Source organism: Fundulus heteroclitus, unplaced genomic scaffold (genome assembly GCF_011125445.2).
Source record: "Fundulus heteroclitus isolate FHET01 unplaced genomic scaffold, MU-UCD_Fhet_4.1 scaffold_269, whole genome shotgun sequence".
NCBI classification, from domain to species: Eukaryota; Metazoa; Chordata; class Actinopteri; order Cyprinodontiformes; family Fundulidae; genus Fundulus; species Fundulus heteroclitus.
The window spans coordinates 132,161-147,171 of record NW_023396678.1 but is presented as its reverse complement, the minus strand read 5'-3'; the positions used below and the strand labels follow the sequence as shown (position 1 = coordinate 147,171).

The window sequence follows — 15,011 nt, the reverse complement described above, 5'->3', positions numbered from 1 at the left end:
GCCTGCACTGCCCACACTTTGTATCCAGCTGAAATATCCCTCCGCCATAGGAGCCGACGGTAGTAAAGGCAGACAGAGCAACTCTGCACGTATTTTCTGCAGTTTACGGAGCAATAACCGGTGATAACTGCTGAAAGTAGATTACATGGTGCAGATCACCATTTTATCAGACATTGGTTCTGAAGATGAGCTTTTACACGTTGTTAAAATTGCAGAAACCCAACCCATAAACCGTACTTTAATGCTTATTAATTTGTTGTCTCTGTATTTGACAAACTAAGGCTGAATTACGTTGCCAAACGAAGGACCTGGAGTTACTAAACAGTTGCTAAACAGTCTCTTTCAGGGTACTAAGCTCCTGCCCAGTTGCAAGCAAAGTGTAAGACTGGAATGACCTGGAAATTTAAAATCTTTTTCCAGGCTTAAACTCTATGAATATGGATATAAACAGCAAGCAAAAATATTGTTGTTGGTGTGAAAGCTCAGAATTAGATGTGTGAGAGAGAGAGAGTGAAGAAATGAACAAAACTTATGACTTTATTGAAATGTACAATTTTTATTAATTTATATGTTTATGCATAATACCATGTCTAGCTTTGTTTAAGAGGCAAAAAAATATATCGGCATGAAAACAGGTATTTATTTACACATTTGTTTACACACTGTATAAACATCAGGGCGTCATGATTAGTCATTTAGCCATTATAGTCCAGAGTTTAACATTTGGCACCAGGATGTTTTCATTCCAATTCTGAAAAGTGCTTGAAAAATAACATAAAAATATGTTTTGTACAAGCATGTATTTTATTAGTGTCATTTATTGCAAAATTGCACATTAAAATGCCCAAACAGGCTATTACACTTTCAGAAATAAATGGATAAAAAATGCGATTAATCTCGAGTTAACTATCGACATTATGCGATTAATCGCGATTAAAATTTTTAATCGTTTGACAGCACTAATATATATATATATATATATATATATATATATATATATATATATATATAGAGAGAGAGAGAGAGAGAGAGAGAGAGAGAGAGAGAGAGAGAGAGAGAGAGAGAGAGAGAACCTATACCGCGGTTCACCTTTCACTGTCTCCCTGCTTCACGGATTTGCATTGATGAGCCGTTCATTACAGTTCTCAAACGTAATCCATGGTGGGATGTCGGTTTTTAAGAATCTTTTTGCCCAGAAGAAAAAAAGAGCGACAACAACCACTGACAACTATGTTCTTCTCCAGCAAAAAAACACACATGCACCGCGGGCTTCAGAAGAAAAAATACTACAAAGCGGAGTCAGGATGCAGCGGGTCAGTCAGAAGAGCAGTGACATACACGTGAGTCACTATTTGTTCTACTGCACTGTGTATTTCTTTCATAATCATTTTTAATTTTTTCCCATTCTAATCCAGACTCGGGTCGCTGATCTCCACAATTTGAAGCCTTTAGTTCATATTGATGATTAAAATCATTATTTTACAGCACAGTAGTTGTTTGTAAAAAAAACACAACAACAAAAAAAATATTTATTTGTTATTAGTTAAACAAATGCTTGGGCCTGTAAAAAGTTCTGTTTTCACAGAAGTTTTGTTCTTTGGTTTCAATGTAATACAGTACATGTACAAATGTGTTTGTTTATGTAGTAATAGAAAAACTTATAAAAATGTATCAGTGGCTGTGAAACATACATATATCCTGTCAGAATATTCTATTACTATTAACCCCACTGAGATTATTTAAACACACTGGAGCATTTGTTATAGTAGCTACAGTTTTAAGCAAAAAAAAAAACCTGTGAAAATTGATTTGATATTCAACGCGTTATAGTTGTTAAAATTTATTCGGCACCTGGTCAACACATTACACTGAGCTGAGCTGTCAACCTCCCCAAGATGGCGGCCCTAAATCCCGTCAGCGGCCATAGACGAAAGCAGTCAATGCGGGGTCTACTCTTATATTATGTCTATGGTGTCCACCTTGTCAATCAAAGGCCAGGCGCGTTAGTGATTGGCTGCGAGGAGCGCCAGGCCACACCCCGCTTGCACACAGCAGCATTGAAATGACACCATTGGAACGCTAAGCGCTTGAAATGGAGGCGCTCCAGGACAAACCTTTGCATGTACGCACGTCTGGCAGAGCCAAAAACCGACACGCAGGAATACTCTGAATTAATAATTTTTCAGGGGTGAATCAGTAGGTGAGGTCAAAACACTTGCGTGCGTGAGTGTCTCTCTCGCTCTCTTTCTCTCTCTCTCTCTCTCTCTCTCTCTCTCTCTCTCTCTCGCTTGCTTTTTTTGTAAGGAGTAATTAAAGCAAACATTGAAAATGTATCGGAGTAAAAGTATGCAATTAAGTTTGGAAGTATAGTGAAGTAAAAGTAAAAGTTATCAAAAAAATGTATACTCGAGAAAAGTATAAAGTACTACAAAATATACTTAAGTACAGTAGTGAAGTATTTTTACTCCGTTACTATACAACACTGCTCTCGACTGTGGCAAATAAGGCACGAGCATTATTAATGTTCTTGTTGATGATGTCAGAGAAGAAAGACTCTTGCATTTTTCAGTTCTAAGTTATAATAATAATACAAAATAATTAAACTTTATTGATCTCACAATGGAGAAATTCACTTCTGCATCTTATCCCATCCCCTAGGGGAGCAGTGGGCTGCCACTGTGCGGTGCAATCAGGGGTTAAGGGTCTTGCTCAGGGACCCAGAAAGGCAGCTTGTGGGAGTTGAACTCAGAACCTCTGGGACCGAAGCTCTATGCTCTAACCACTAGGCCACCACTCCCCTTTATATCTGTAAAGTCTCTCTTTATAGATGTCGTAGTGAACCTGCAGTCTGTTCTTTCTCCACCTGCGTTCAGCTTTCCGACATTCCCTTTTTTCACTTCTAGCTGATGGAGCATTTCTCCAAGGAGATTTTTTTCTTCCCGGAAACAACTTTCACTTTAACTGGAGCAATGCTGTCAATGATGTCTGAGACTTTAGAATGAAAGTTATCTACTAGCTCATCTACTGAGTTGCAGCCCAAGGTTGAAGTAGCAGAGTAAGCTTGAATAAAAGTTTCTGTGGCATTGTCCTTAAAGGTGCGTTTTCTTACGATGTCCCTTTGGCTAAATGAGTCACTGGTAATGATGCATTCAAAGGTAACGGAGAAGTGATCAGATAAGGCAACATCCGTTACATTGACCTGTGAAATGTTTAGACCTTTAGTGATGATCAGGTCTAAAATATGTCTCTGTTTGTGTGTTGGCTGTTTAACATGTTGAGTTAAACCATAGTTTCTAAGTGTGTCACACAGTTCTTTGCTCTCTGTCTTCAGGGTTGTCAACGTGAAAGTTGAAGTCTCCAACAATAATTAAAAAGTCATAATCAACACATATCACAGACAGCAGGTCACTAAAATCATTAAAAAAGTTTGATGTGGACTTAGGAGGCCTGTAAACATTCAGAAACTTAGTTCTTACCGGGCTCTTTACCTGGAGAGCCAAATGTTCAAAAGAGTCGAATTTTCCCAAAAACACCTTTTTACACTTTAGTGAATCATTAAACAATGTTGCTACTCCTCCACCTTTCCTTTGCTGTCTGCTCTCACAAAGGAAATTGTAGTTTGGAGGAATCGACTCCATCAGTATAGCTGCTTCACTAAATTCATGTAGCCATGTTTCTGTTAAAAACATTATATCAAGATTATTATCAATAATGAAGTCATTAATTAAAAGGTATTTTCCTGACAGAGATCTGATGTTTAGTAAACCGAGTTTATATGACTTAGTGGTTGATGATTTCTCTGTGACAGGTTTCATCTGACATTTTATGACTTTGAAGTTTTTGTTCCTGTTTGTTATCCTTTTCTTTTTTTATTAATTATGCCACGTATCATCACAGATATTCCATATTCAAGCGGATGCTGGAAACTGTCATCAATGTGGCCAAACATTACCTCAGTCTCTTTTTTGTTCTGTAAGTTTGTACACATCCATGACTTCTGAAATGCATTTGAGAGGTTAATTTGCAGAACAACTTTTCCTTTTTAGTGTCATAATAGTCAGACTGTCTTCTGATGATCCAGAAGATTCTCAGCCGTGCTTGTGGCTGTAAGTGATATTATATAGAGAAAAGGTTGATCCATATTTCGTCGTTGTTTAAATTTAAAGAGTTTCACATGAATAGAGAAGGTACTTTCTCCTTCCCCTTTGCCTGTATCTTTTTCATATTGATTAAGTCAAATTCCACCTTTCGGTAAGATAGAAAATAGGCGCAAATATTTCCAACTGTAGTGAGCCACATGGCGTGTTGAATAAATAGTGCAACAACATTATTGTGTAGGCTTAAAACTTAAATTAATGTTTTTAGTCCTTTTTTATAAGTCTCAACTGTCTGTGTTTCTCTCAGATAGTCAGGGAGGGCATTCAAAGTCTGTGGAGCGGCTGATCAAAAGGCAGATCACCCATGGTGTTCAGCTTTGTTCTGAAAGGAGGTTTGGGTTTTCTTTGAGGACAGATCATGGTGTAGTGAGGGGGGAGCAGTTCTCTTAGGTAGGGTGGACCGTTTCCATAGATGCATTGGTGGGTGAGAATGGAGACTTGTGTTCAATCCTAGCAGAAACAGGAAGCCAGTGTAGTCAATGGAGAATGGGAGTGATATGGTCGTAGTTTCTCATCAGGATCCGTGCTGCACTGTTCTAAACATATTAAGTATATCTACCTGTGGTCAAAACATTCCTGACCACAGATAGATATACTGGTTATGGAGGATGATAGGACTGGATGTTTCATCAATAGAGCACCACCTAGTAGCTTTCACAACACAAACATGTAATAAACTGCATTTTATGTAACATTTTACTTGAATAAATAATATTTTATTCCATTATTCTATTATGTAAAATTGTAAAGTAGTTTGATTTTATTTAATGAATAAAAGTTTGTTATTTTCTACAGGAGGGGAGGTAACTCATCTAATTTTAAAGCCTTGATGTCAGACAACAGTCCGATCCATCAAGGACCTCCTGCAGTCTACCAGCTGAAGCCAAAGAAAGAGATGATAGGAACTCTGACCAGAGTGACGGTTGGTGAAAAAGATCAAACGAAGCTGAATAAAACCATCTTACTGGTTGGTGAAACAGGGACAGGAAAGTCCACTCTGACCAATGCTCTGTTCAACTACGCTGTGGGAGTGAAGTTTAAGGATGAAGTCTGGTTTCAGATTGTAGAAGATGAGAAAAGAAGTGAGACAGAAAGTCAGACATCAGATGTGATCGTGTACGAGATCTTTGGGTTTGAAGATCAAACTCTGCCGTTCTCTCTGACCATCATCGACACACCTGGATATGGAGACACCAGAGGTAAAGAAAAAGATGAGGTGGTCAGTCAAAGATTGCGTCAATTGTTTCAATCAGAAGATGGAGTTCATGAACTTCATGCAGTCGGTCTGGTGATGAAAGCGACTGATAACCGTCTGAGTGACCGTCTGAAGTATATCTATGATTCAGTGATGTCTCTGTTTGGAAAAGACCTGGAGAGAAACATTGTCGCTCTGGTCACACACTCTGATGGAGGAACACCTGAAAATGTTCTTCAGGCTCTGAATGCAGCAGATATTAAATGTTCCAAAGATGAGAATGATCAGCCTGTTCACTTCCTGTTTAATAACCAACAGAAAAAACAGAGAAACACGTCAAAGCGAGATCAGCTCGCTCTGAAGTTGTCCTGGGACTTTACAAATGAAGAAATGGATCGTTTGAGAGACATCCTGAAAAAGATGAAACCTCAGCCACTGAAGGAAACTGTGAAGGTTATGAAAAAACGGGAACAACTAATCGCCTGCATCGAGAACGTGCAGGAAAAAATCAAGGAGACTGAGCTGAAAAAGAAAAAACTTACAGAGTTTACAAAACAGTATGAGGAAAATGAAGAAAAGATGAAGAATAACGAGAATTTCTCCTATTATGAAACTGTGACCTACAAAGACAAAAAAAAAGTCAAGAGTGGATGGCATGGGATCTATAACGAAGGAACCGTCATCTGTAATAACTGTGAGGAGAACTGTCATGTTGGATGCACAAACGCCTGGACTGTAGCAGATTGTAAGGTCTTCCAATGGTGTTCCTGCACAGTTTGTACCAACAAGTGCACTTTATCTGCTCATTCTAAAGTAGACTGGAAATATGTGACAAAGACCAAAATGGTTCTGAAGACCAAGGAGGACATGAAGGCAAGATATAATATGTATAAAGAACAGTGTGAGGAAAAATCAGGTCCTTTGGATGTCCTTAAATCTGAAATGACCAGACTGACAACAGAGCTGTCGATGCTACTGGATGAGGCCTGGGGTTTCATTGTCGAACTGGAGCAGATCGCCTTGAAAGCTGACTCAATGATCCCTATTGACGACCTGAGCCTCCTGATTGAGAAGATGAATGAAAAGGGTGATAAAGAAAAGGTCAAAACCCTGGAGAGGCTCAATATCAGAAGAAAATTAGAGACGACGACAATAGCAGAAAGTCAGGAAAATGTTTATGGAATGTTAAAGGAAAAAGGTGTTTGATTCAAATCTGTTCATCTGAGTGAAGCATGATATTTGGTTCATAACCAGTTAGCACTCAGAGTGCTAACTGGTTATGAAAGTGAGATGATGATACTGAGAATACTTTTAAGCAATATATTCTGTCATTATTGATTTATTGCTAAACTAAAAGACAGAAAGGGAAAGTTTTTCAAAACCTTTTTCTCTTTTTTCACGTTTTAATACCAAAGGCAGTTGTAATCTAGGACTCAACACCTCCACCCAGTGACCAAATTACGCTCCTGTAGTGTATATAAAGGCTCCATCTGAATAATCTTATAGAGCAAGGACTCTTTATATAGTGCACATTGACATGGGATGGGGGAAGGTGGAATCGAACCCACAATCTTCCAATTTAAAGACAACTACTCAAGCCATTGTGTTAAATAGTGCTAGAAGAGCCTCTCATTGACAATTTTAACCAATTTTACAAAGTCAAATTTAAAATTTGTGCTATGTATATGGCTTAATCTGATAGTTCAGTGCTTCCAACCATGCCAGATGCCATTCATAAAACAAGCTTGGACCCATTTGGACCATGGCTCTTCTAGAACTTGGAAGTCAAACTATCCTAAAAACAGTCGGTTGGTAACAACATGGAGATAAAAGGTAATAAAGGCTCATTTATATAAAACTTTGACTTCTTTTATATTTACTTTCTTTTTATTGGGAACCAACAAACTTATATTTAGCTTTGACTTAATGTAACTTTAAGATTTACTAACATACAGGAAAATAACTGCTTTTCTTATATTTGAGATTTTAAAACATATTTCCAATACATTATTTTAATGAATCCTTTACATAGATTTTGTTTGTAGTACATTTTTCTGAATTTAGACACAATTTGAAATCTTCTGTGAATTTAACACTTTTTCACAACCAGCGTTTTTAAAAATGTCCCAAAATAAAAAAAATTGGTAACCAAGTTAACATCAATCATGGATCATTGAATCATGAATTCTGTATGTTTGTTTAAAATATTTGAGGAGCTGGAAATGCTTGGACCATTTTTTGTTATTTAATGTTTCAAATTTCATTACATAGGATCATTTTAACAATGTTTAATATATATCAATGAACAAAGGGAAGTACTCAGAGTTGTTTTTTTACCCTATTTTGGATTAAAGTACTCACAGAAAAAGGTTTATATTTTTCTTATATTTTCCTTAATATATTAATTCTTTTGTTTATATTTACCAGTGTAAACATTTTATTTTTATAAAATCAGTGGGAAGCAGAGTTTGGGGCTGAATGATTAGTTGGTGAAAATCTGATTTAATTGCAGACAAATCTTCTTGTGATTTTATGTATTTTTTTCTCAATTCTAAAATCAAAGTGGTGATCTCTAAAACTATCCCAACAGTTATTTTTAATATAATAATCATGATTAATGCTAATTTTGAAGATGTTTTTAATTATCGCAAAACAATTGAGTCAATGCAGTAAAGTGCCTTGAGATGACATGTTCTGAAGTGGTACAACATAAATAAAGTTAATTCAATCCAAATATTGTGTTGATGATTTTGATGCTGGGGGACCTGACAACTAGAAATGGCTGAGCTGACAAAATATATAGGAGGGGAGACAGGAGGAGGTAAAGCAAGTTACACAGGGGATGTGGGGCGACTGTGGCTTGATGTGTTGAGTAGTCGTCTGGCAATCAAAGGGTTGTGTGTTTGATTCCAGCAAGGCACTTAACCCCAAATTGCCTACTGGTGCATGGGTCTCGGTGTATGGGGAGTGTTGGCCTAGTGGTTAGAGCAGGGCGCTTGCAGTCAGAGAAGGATGCAAGTACCTGGTTTGATCCCCAGCGCCTGCACTCTGGGTCCCTGAGCAAGACCCTTAACCACAGACTGCTCCCCAAGGGTGATGGGTTAAAAGCAGAGAACAAATTTTGCTGTATGTTTCGATGACAATAAAGATGATATTACTACTATTACTATTAGAAGCAGCATTTAGTTCCTATGCTCCACTTATTCAATTCAATTTTATTTATATAGCGCCAGTTCATGAAACATGTCTTCTCAAGGCACTTTACAAAGTCAAAATCAATCAGATTTTAGAGACTGGGTGATAGAATTATTCTTACTATGTCTACATATTTTATGTTATTTACTATTTTCATTGCATTTATCATATATATTTACTCTTTACTACTAAGAAGTTTTAAGGTTTAGATCTCTCTCTTATGGTTGCAGAAGGCCTGCAGAAAGCAGAGAAATATGTTGTGACTATGATAAGTGTTTTTATCAACTCTATTCAGCCATCTGGAGTGCTGCACTGTGTGAACTGCTTGGTTTTATCTCGAAGGTCACAGTTATTTTGCTTATCCCTACCCCTTAGCTTGACAATGGAACCAGGGATTCCTTTTCCTAATAAATAGAGAGGAGGCGACGGATTTGCTTCAGATCGGATTTGGAGATCTGTATTAAGCATCTCCGTTTGATCTCCTTGCAAGATTATTTGAAAACCAACTTCATTGTTGTCTCTCCTTCTTGTGTTGTTAATCAATGTTTTAGGTGTTTGAACCTGACACTGGGTCAGATTATACATATTGGTCAAAGATTTCCAATATAAGAGAACCAGTTGATTGCATCAAAGTCTTGATAAGATAAGATAGTCTTTGTTGATCTAACATTGGAGAAATTCACTTGTCACATTGGCTCAATAGTCAGTCAATAGTCAGGAGTGGGAAAGGGTGCATCAATTATATACAGTGAATCAAAAAGAAAATGAGAAAAACATAAGAATATAAAAATAAATACAAAAGAAGTCGATGTCGGAGTAAGCAGATGATGTCATGTGTACTTTCTGGTTACATACACATATATATATATATATATATGTACACACATACACAATATATAAATATATATATAAATATATATATATATATATATATATATATATATATATATATATATATATATATACACATACACACACACACACACACATATACATATATACACACACACATATTCATATATACACACATACACACACACATATACATATATACCTACATACATACATATTTACGTATATATACATACATGCACACATACATATGCCTACATACACATGTACTGACATATATTCACTTGGTGATAGTAGCAGAAGTTCTTCCGGATCATTGCAAAGGTTATAGCACAGTGTATTAAATAGATTAATTGCACATTAGTTATTGCCCGAAGTTGTAACAGTTGTGGTTACAGTTATTGATAGCAGCAGAAGTCACTTCTTTCAGGATTATTGCATGGGTTATCACACAGTGAATTAGATAGATTATTGCACATTGGTTACAGTTACAATGCAGCATTGTATAATCTGATATCAGCAGGAATGAATGACCTGTGGTAACGCTCCTTTTTACAGACAGGGTGTCTAAGCGTAGAGCCACAGGGAGAGTCGTCTGCATTGTCCATGGCTTTGCAGCAATCCCTGATACTGAGCAAGCATGAAGCGACAGTGGGAAGAAAAACTCCCCATTAACGGGAAAGAAAGACCTCCAGCAGAACCAGGCTCAGTATGAACGCTCATCTGACTCGACCGACTGGGGGTTACAGAAGACAGAGCAGAGACACAACAAGAGAGACAAACAAGCACAGAAGCACACATTGATCCAGTAATCTTTGATCCAGTTTTACATTAGATGGTAATAGCGGGTGAGCCGTCTTCTCTGGATGATGTCACAGTTAACAGAACGCCAGACCAGTTGTACCTACTATGAAGAAAAAAAAGAGAGAGAACAAAAAGTTATAAGCAGAAATGATGACAAGCAATGCATAATTGAAGAACAGTAGAACTCGATAGAGTGAGAAAAATAGACCCTGATGTCCTCCAGTAGCCTAAGCCCATAGAAACCCATCCCCATAGGTGGCTCGGGGCAACATAAGCCACTCTAGTTATAAGCTTTGTCACAAAGTTTTAAGATTAGTCTTAAAAGTAGACTGGGTGTTATGCCAGAAGCTGTGTGAATATGCTTATTATTATTATTAATTATAATTTGGTATTATAATTTAAATAATAAATCATTCAACTCAAAATTCCGCTATAACAAAATATAGTTCAAATGGTGGTGATGTTAGCTATAAGCTTGTAAGTATTTATACCACTAATGCATTAGTTAATTTGCTGTTATGAACTCATTTATACTGGAATAAATGATCTGGTCGGACTTTTAACTGACGAGGTTTATCCGGCAGGCTGTGAGAACCCCAATGTAACTGCAATTAGAGTTTAATTCCTTATTCCTTATCACAATCCAATGATATTGTCTCTGTATTAATGTCAGATGTTAACTCCAAAGGAGGTTAGCTCTGATTTCTGAATAACCATACAATTGTGAATTAGATTGGACACAAAACAATGTCTATTCCGCAGTCGTTGGTTTTATTGAACCAAAAGCAATTCCCTGTTACAGTAATTCTCTGATTCTTTGACTTTGGAAATCTTTGGAAATCTTACTCATTGCTAAAACTACACATGCAAAATATAGGTGGAAATAAAAGAACAAAACAAAAATAAACAATGGATTAAAATTGAGCGGTTAGCAGATCTTAACTCAACTCACAGTTGTTTAACACCGCCCTCAAAACACCGGCATTTGACGTATCAGCATTGACAGACAGAACAGCTTCGGGAATCTCACTGGACGCTTTGATGTCTTACAAAAGCTCCCTACAGTTCAGACGTGTGTCACCCTCCCAAGATGGCTGCTACGATGACGTATGGTCTACCAATTTACGTGATGCGTGAGGGGAGGTCCTAATGACGTAACCACGCTTACGCTGATGGGGTAATGCCTCGCTTCGAGAGGGCGCGGCTAACTGGGAGTTTAAGCAAGGACCGCGAATTGAGCTCGGACGAACAGATTGCACTGATAAGGAGAAGCGAAAAGAGAGGGGGGAAAAGCATAGAAGAAGATGGAAAAGAACTGAAACAGTGACCCACGGCGGGGTTATTGATGGATCACAAATCAACACAGCAAAATCAATTGTAAAATGCATGCACATACAAAGAAAACATTCAGCAAAATAATTCCAACTTCGTCGTGGAATAAAAGCATTAACCTGCACCTACAAAGTTCTAACGTCTGCCCAGGCACTTCTGAACATCCTATGGATGAAAAAGAAATAAAAGGGGAGAACCCCGTTATTTTGAGGTGGTCCTGAATGAAGTCCCGGCTTGGATCCGTGAGCGCTCGGAATAACGCGGCGTCCTGAACGCACCAGAGCGGGCAGCAGCAGGAACAGGCGAGGAGGCTCTTTCGTCTCTTCCTCCGGGCTCACGACCGCTTGGCTCGGCCCAGCAAAGCGTAGTCCTCTTTCGATCACTGGGAGATAAGGCGGCTTCCAGTATTTGATCAGAGGGAATTAAAAGTACCTTTTAGAGTCGACCTCCTGCTAAGCAAAGCAGGGAATAACGTTTGCGTCGAAAAATCTCGGTCCAGCGAGAAACTCGAGCACGTGGCGTGTGAGTAATTAATCCACGGAGTACAGCTGTATGTCTTCTCAGGTTGGCGGTGTGCCAGAGAAAGAAGGCAGATTGTCCTGCGTGGCCGAGTTTTATCAACTTTTGCCTAGCAACGTTATCTCTCCGCTCCGTTGTTAGGGCGGCGGCCATTTTGGGCTGCGTTGCATGATGGGAGTTGGTGGCCATTTTGACCACATTGCATCATGGGTAATGCGGTCCGTCACGTCCCGAATTAATGCCGTTTTTTGTCACGTCCCGTAATGGCATAACACTGGGTGTCTCTCACGGACCAAAACTGGGAGTTGGTTCCACAGGAGAGGAGCCTGATAGCTAAAGGATCTGCCTCCCATTCTACTTTTAGAGACTCTAGGAACCACCAGCAGACCTGCAGTCTGAGAGCGAAGTGCTCTGTAAGGAACATACGGGGTAATCAGAGCTCTGATCTATGATGGAGCTTGATTATTAAGGGCTTTAAACAGAAGGAGAATTTTAAATTTGATTCTTGATTTAACAGGAATCCAACGAAGGGAAGCTAAAATTTGTGAAATATGATCCCTCTGGTTGATTTTCATCAGAACTCTTGCTGCAGCATTTTGGATCAGCTGAAGACTTTGAACTGCGTTTTGTGGACTTCCTGATAGCAAATAATTACAATAATCCAGCTTTGAAGTAACAAATGCATTTACTACTTTTTTAGCATCGCTCCTGGACAGAATGTTTTTAATTTTGGCAATATTCTGGAAGTGAAAAAATGAACTCTGGAAACCTGTTTAATATGGGATTTAAATGACATGTCTTGGTCAAAAAAGACACAAAGGTTTTTCCTTTATTACCAGAGGCCTAATTAATGGCATCCAGATTAAATGATTGATTAAGAAGTTTATTTTTGAGGATGCTGGTCCAAAGATTAAAGCTTCTGTCTTGTCAGGATTTCAATTTCAATTCAATTCAATTTTATTTATATAGCGCCAAATCATGAAACATGTCATCTCAAGGCACTTTACAAAGTCAAGTTCAATCATATTATACAGATTGGTCAAAAATGTCCTATATAAGGAAACCAGTTGATTGCATCAAAGTCCCGACAAGCAGCATTCACTCCTGGGGAACCGTAGAGCCACAGGAAGAGTCATCTGCATTGTACATGGCTTTGCTGCAATCCCTCATACTGAGCAAGCATGTAGCGACAGTGGGAAGAAAAACCACCCATTAACGGGAAAAAAAAACCTCCGGCAGAACCGGGCTCAGTATGAACGGTCATCTGCCTCGACCGACTGGGGGTTACAGAAGACAGAACAGAGACACAACAAGAGAAACAAAAAGCACAGAAGCACACATTGATCTAGTAATCTGTTCTACATTAGATGGTAGTAGCGGGTGAGCCGTCTTCTCTGGATGATGTCACAGTTAACAGAACGCCAGACCAGGTGTACCTACTATGAAGAGAAAAGAGAGAGAACAGAAAGTTAAAGCAGAAATGACAACACATAATGCATAATTGAAGAACAGTAGAACTCAATATAGTGAGAAAATTAGATCCTGATATACTCCAGTAACCTAAGCCTATAGCAGTAAAACTATAAAGGTAGCTGAGAGTAACATGAGTCACTAGTTATAATTTTTGTCAAAAAGAAAAGTTTTAAGCCTAGTCTTAAAAGTAGACAGGGTGTCTGCCTCACGGACCAAAACTGGGAGTTGGTTCCACAGGAGAGGAGCCTGATAGCTAAAGGATCTGCCTCCCATTCTACTTTTAGAGACTCTAGGAACCACCAGCAGACCTGCGGTCTGAGAGCGAAGTGCTCTGTTAGGAACATACGGGGTAATCAGAGCTCTGATATATGATGGAGTTTGATTATGAAGGGCTTTATAAGTTAGAAGAAGAATTTTAAATTCTATTCTTGATTTAACAGGAAGCCAATGAAGGGAAGCTAAAATTGGAGAAATATGATCCCTCTTGTTGATTTTCATCAGAACTCTTGCTGCAGCATTTTGGATCAGCTGAAGGCTTTGAACTGCATTTTGTGGAATTCCTGATAGTAAAGAATTACAATAGTCCAGCCTTGAAGTAACAAATGCATGGACCAGTTTTTCAGCATCACTCCTGGACAGAATGTTTCTAATTTTGGCGATATTCCGGAGGTGAAAAAAGGAAACTCTGGAAACCTGTTTAATATGGGATTTAAATGACATGTCTTGGTCAAAAATAACACCAAGATTTTTTACTTTATTACCAGAGGCCAGGTTAATGCCACCCAGATTAAGTGATTGGTTAAGAAGTTTATTTTTTGAGGACTCTGGCCCAAAGATTAAAACTTCGGTCTTGTCAGAATTTAGATGCAGGAAATTTAAAGTCATCCAGCTTTTGATGTCATCAAGACATGACTGCAGTCGAAGTAATTGATTGGATTCATCAGGATTTATGGATAAATATAGCTGAGTATCATCAGCATAACAGTGGAAATTAATCCCATGCTGTCTGATAATTTTGCCTATCGGAAGCATATATATAGTAAAGAGAATTGGTCCAAGGACTGAACCCTGTGGTACTCCACAGGTGACCCTAGAGTTTGAGGAAGATTTATTATTAACATGAACAAATTGGAATCTGTCTGACAGATAAGATTTAAACCAGCCTAATGCTTTCCCCTTAATCCCTACAGTATGTTGAAGTCTTTGTAGGAGAATATTGTGATCAACTGTATCAAACGCAGCACTGAGATCTAACAGGACAAGTATAGACACAAGTCCATTATCTGAGGCCATGAGAATATCATTAGTGACCTTCACCAGAGCTGTTTCAGTGCTATGATGAGCTCTGAAGCCTGACTGAAACTCCTCAAGTAGGTCATTACTTTGTAAATGTTCACAAAGTTGATTAGCAACTACTTTCTCAAGAATTTTAGATAAGAAAAGAAGATTAGATATAGGTCTGTAATTTACGAACTCATCTTGAT

The 15,011-nt window shown here is 38.3% G+C and overlaps 1 protein-coding gene across 2 annotated transcripts; it reads left to right on the top strand.

Moving 5' to 3' along the window:
- Nucleotides 1-1,249: 1,249 nt before the first annotated feature.
- On the top strand, nucleotides 1,250-7,285 carry LOC105922535 (septin-14). Of its 2 annotated transcripts, none has more exons than XM_036129977.1 (2): nucleotides 1,250-1,340; nucleotides 4,953-7,285. In XM_036129977.1, the coding sequence occupies exons 1-2, from the start codon at nucleotides 1,258-1,260 to the stop codon at nucleotides 6,556-6,558; spliced, it is 1,689 nt and encodes a 562-aa protein (XP_035985870.1). In that variant the 5' UTR covers nucleotides 1,250-1,257; the 3' UTR covers nucleotides 6,559-7,285. The 2 variants fall into 2 exon arrangements, with proteins under 2 accessions (XP_035985870.1, XP_035985871.1); XM_036129978.1 differs by lacking the exon at nucleotides 1,250-1,340 and adding an exon at nucleotides 3,900-3,972.
- The last annotated feature ends 7,726 nt before the right edge of the window (nucleotides 7,286-15,011 follow it).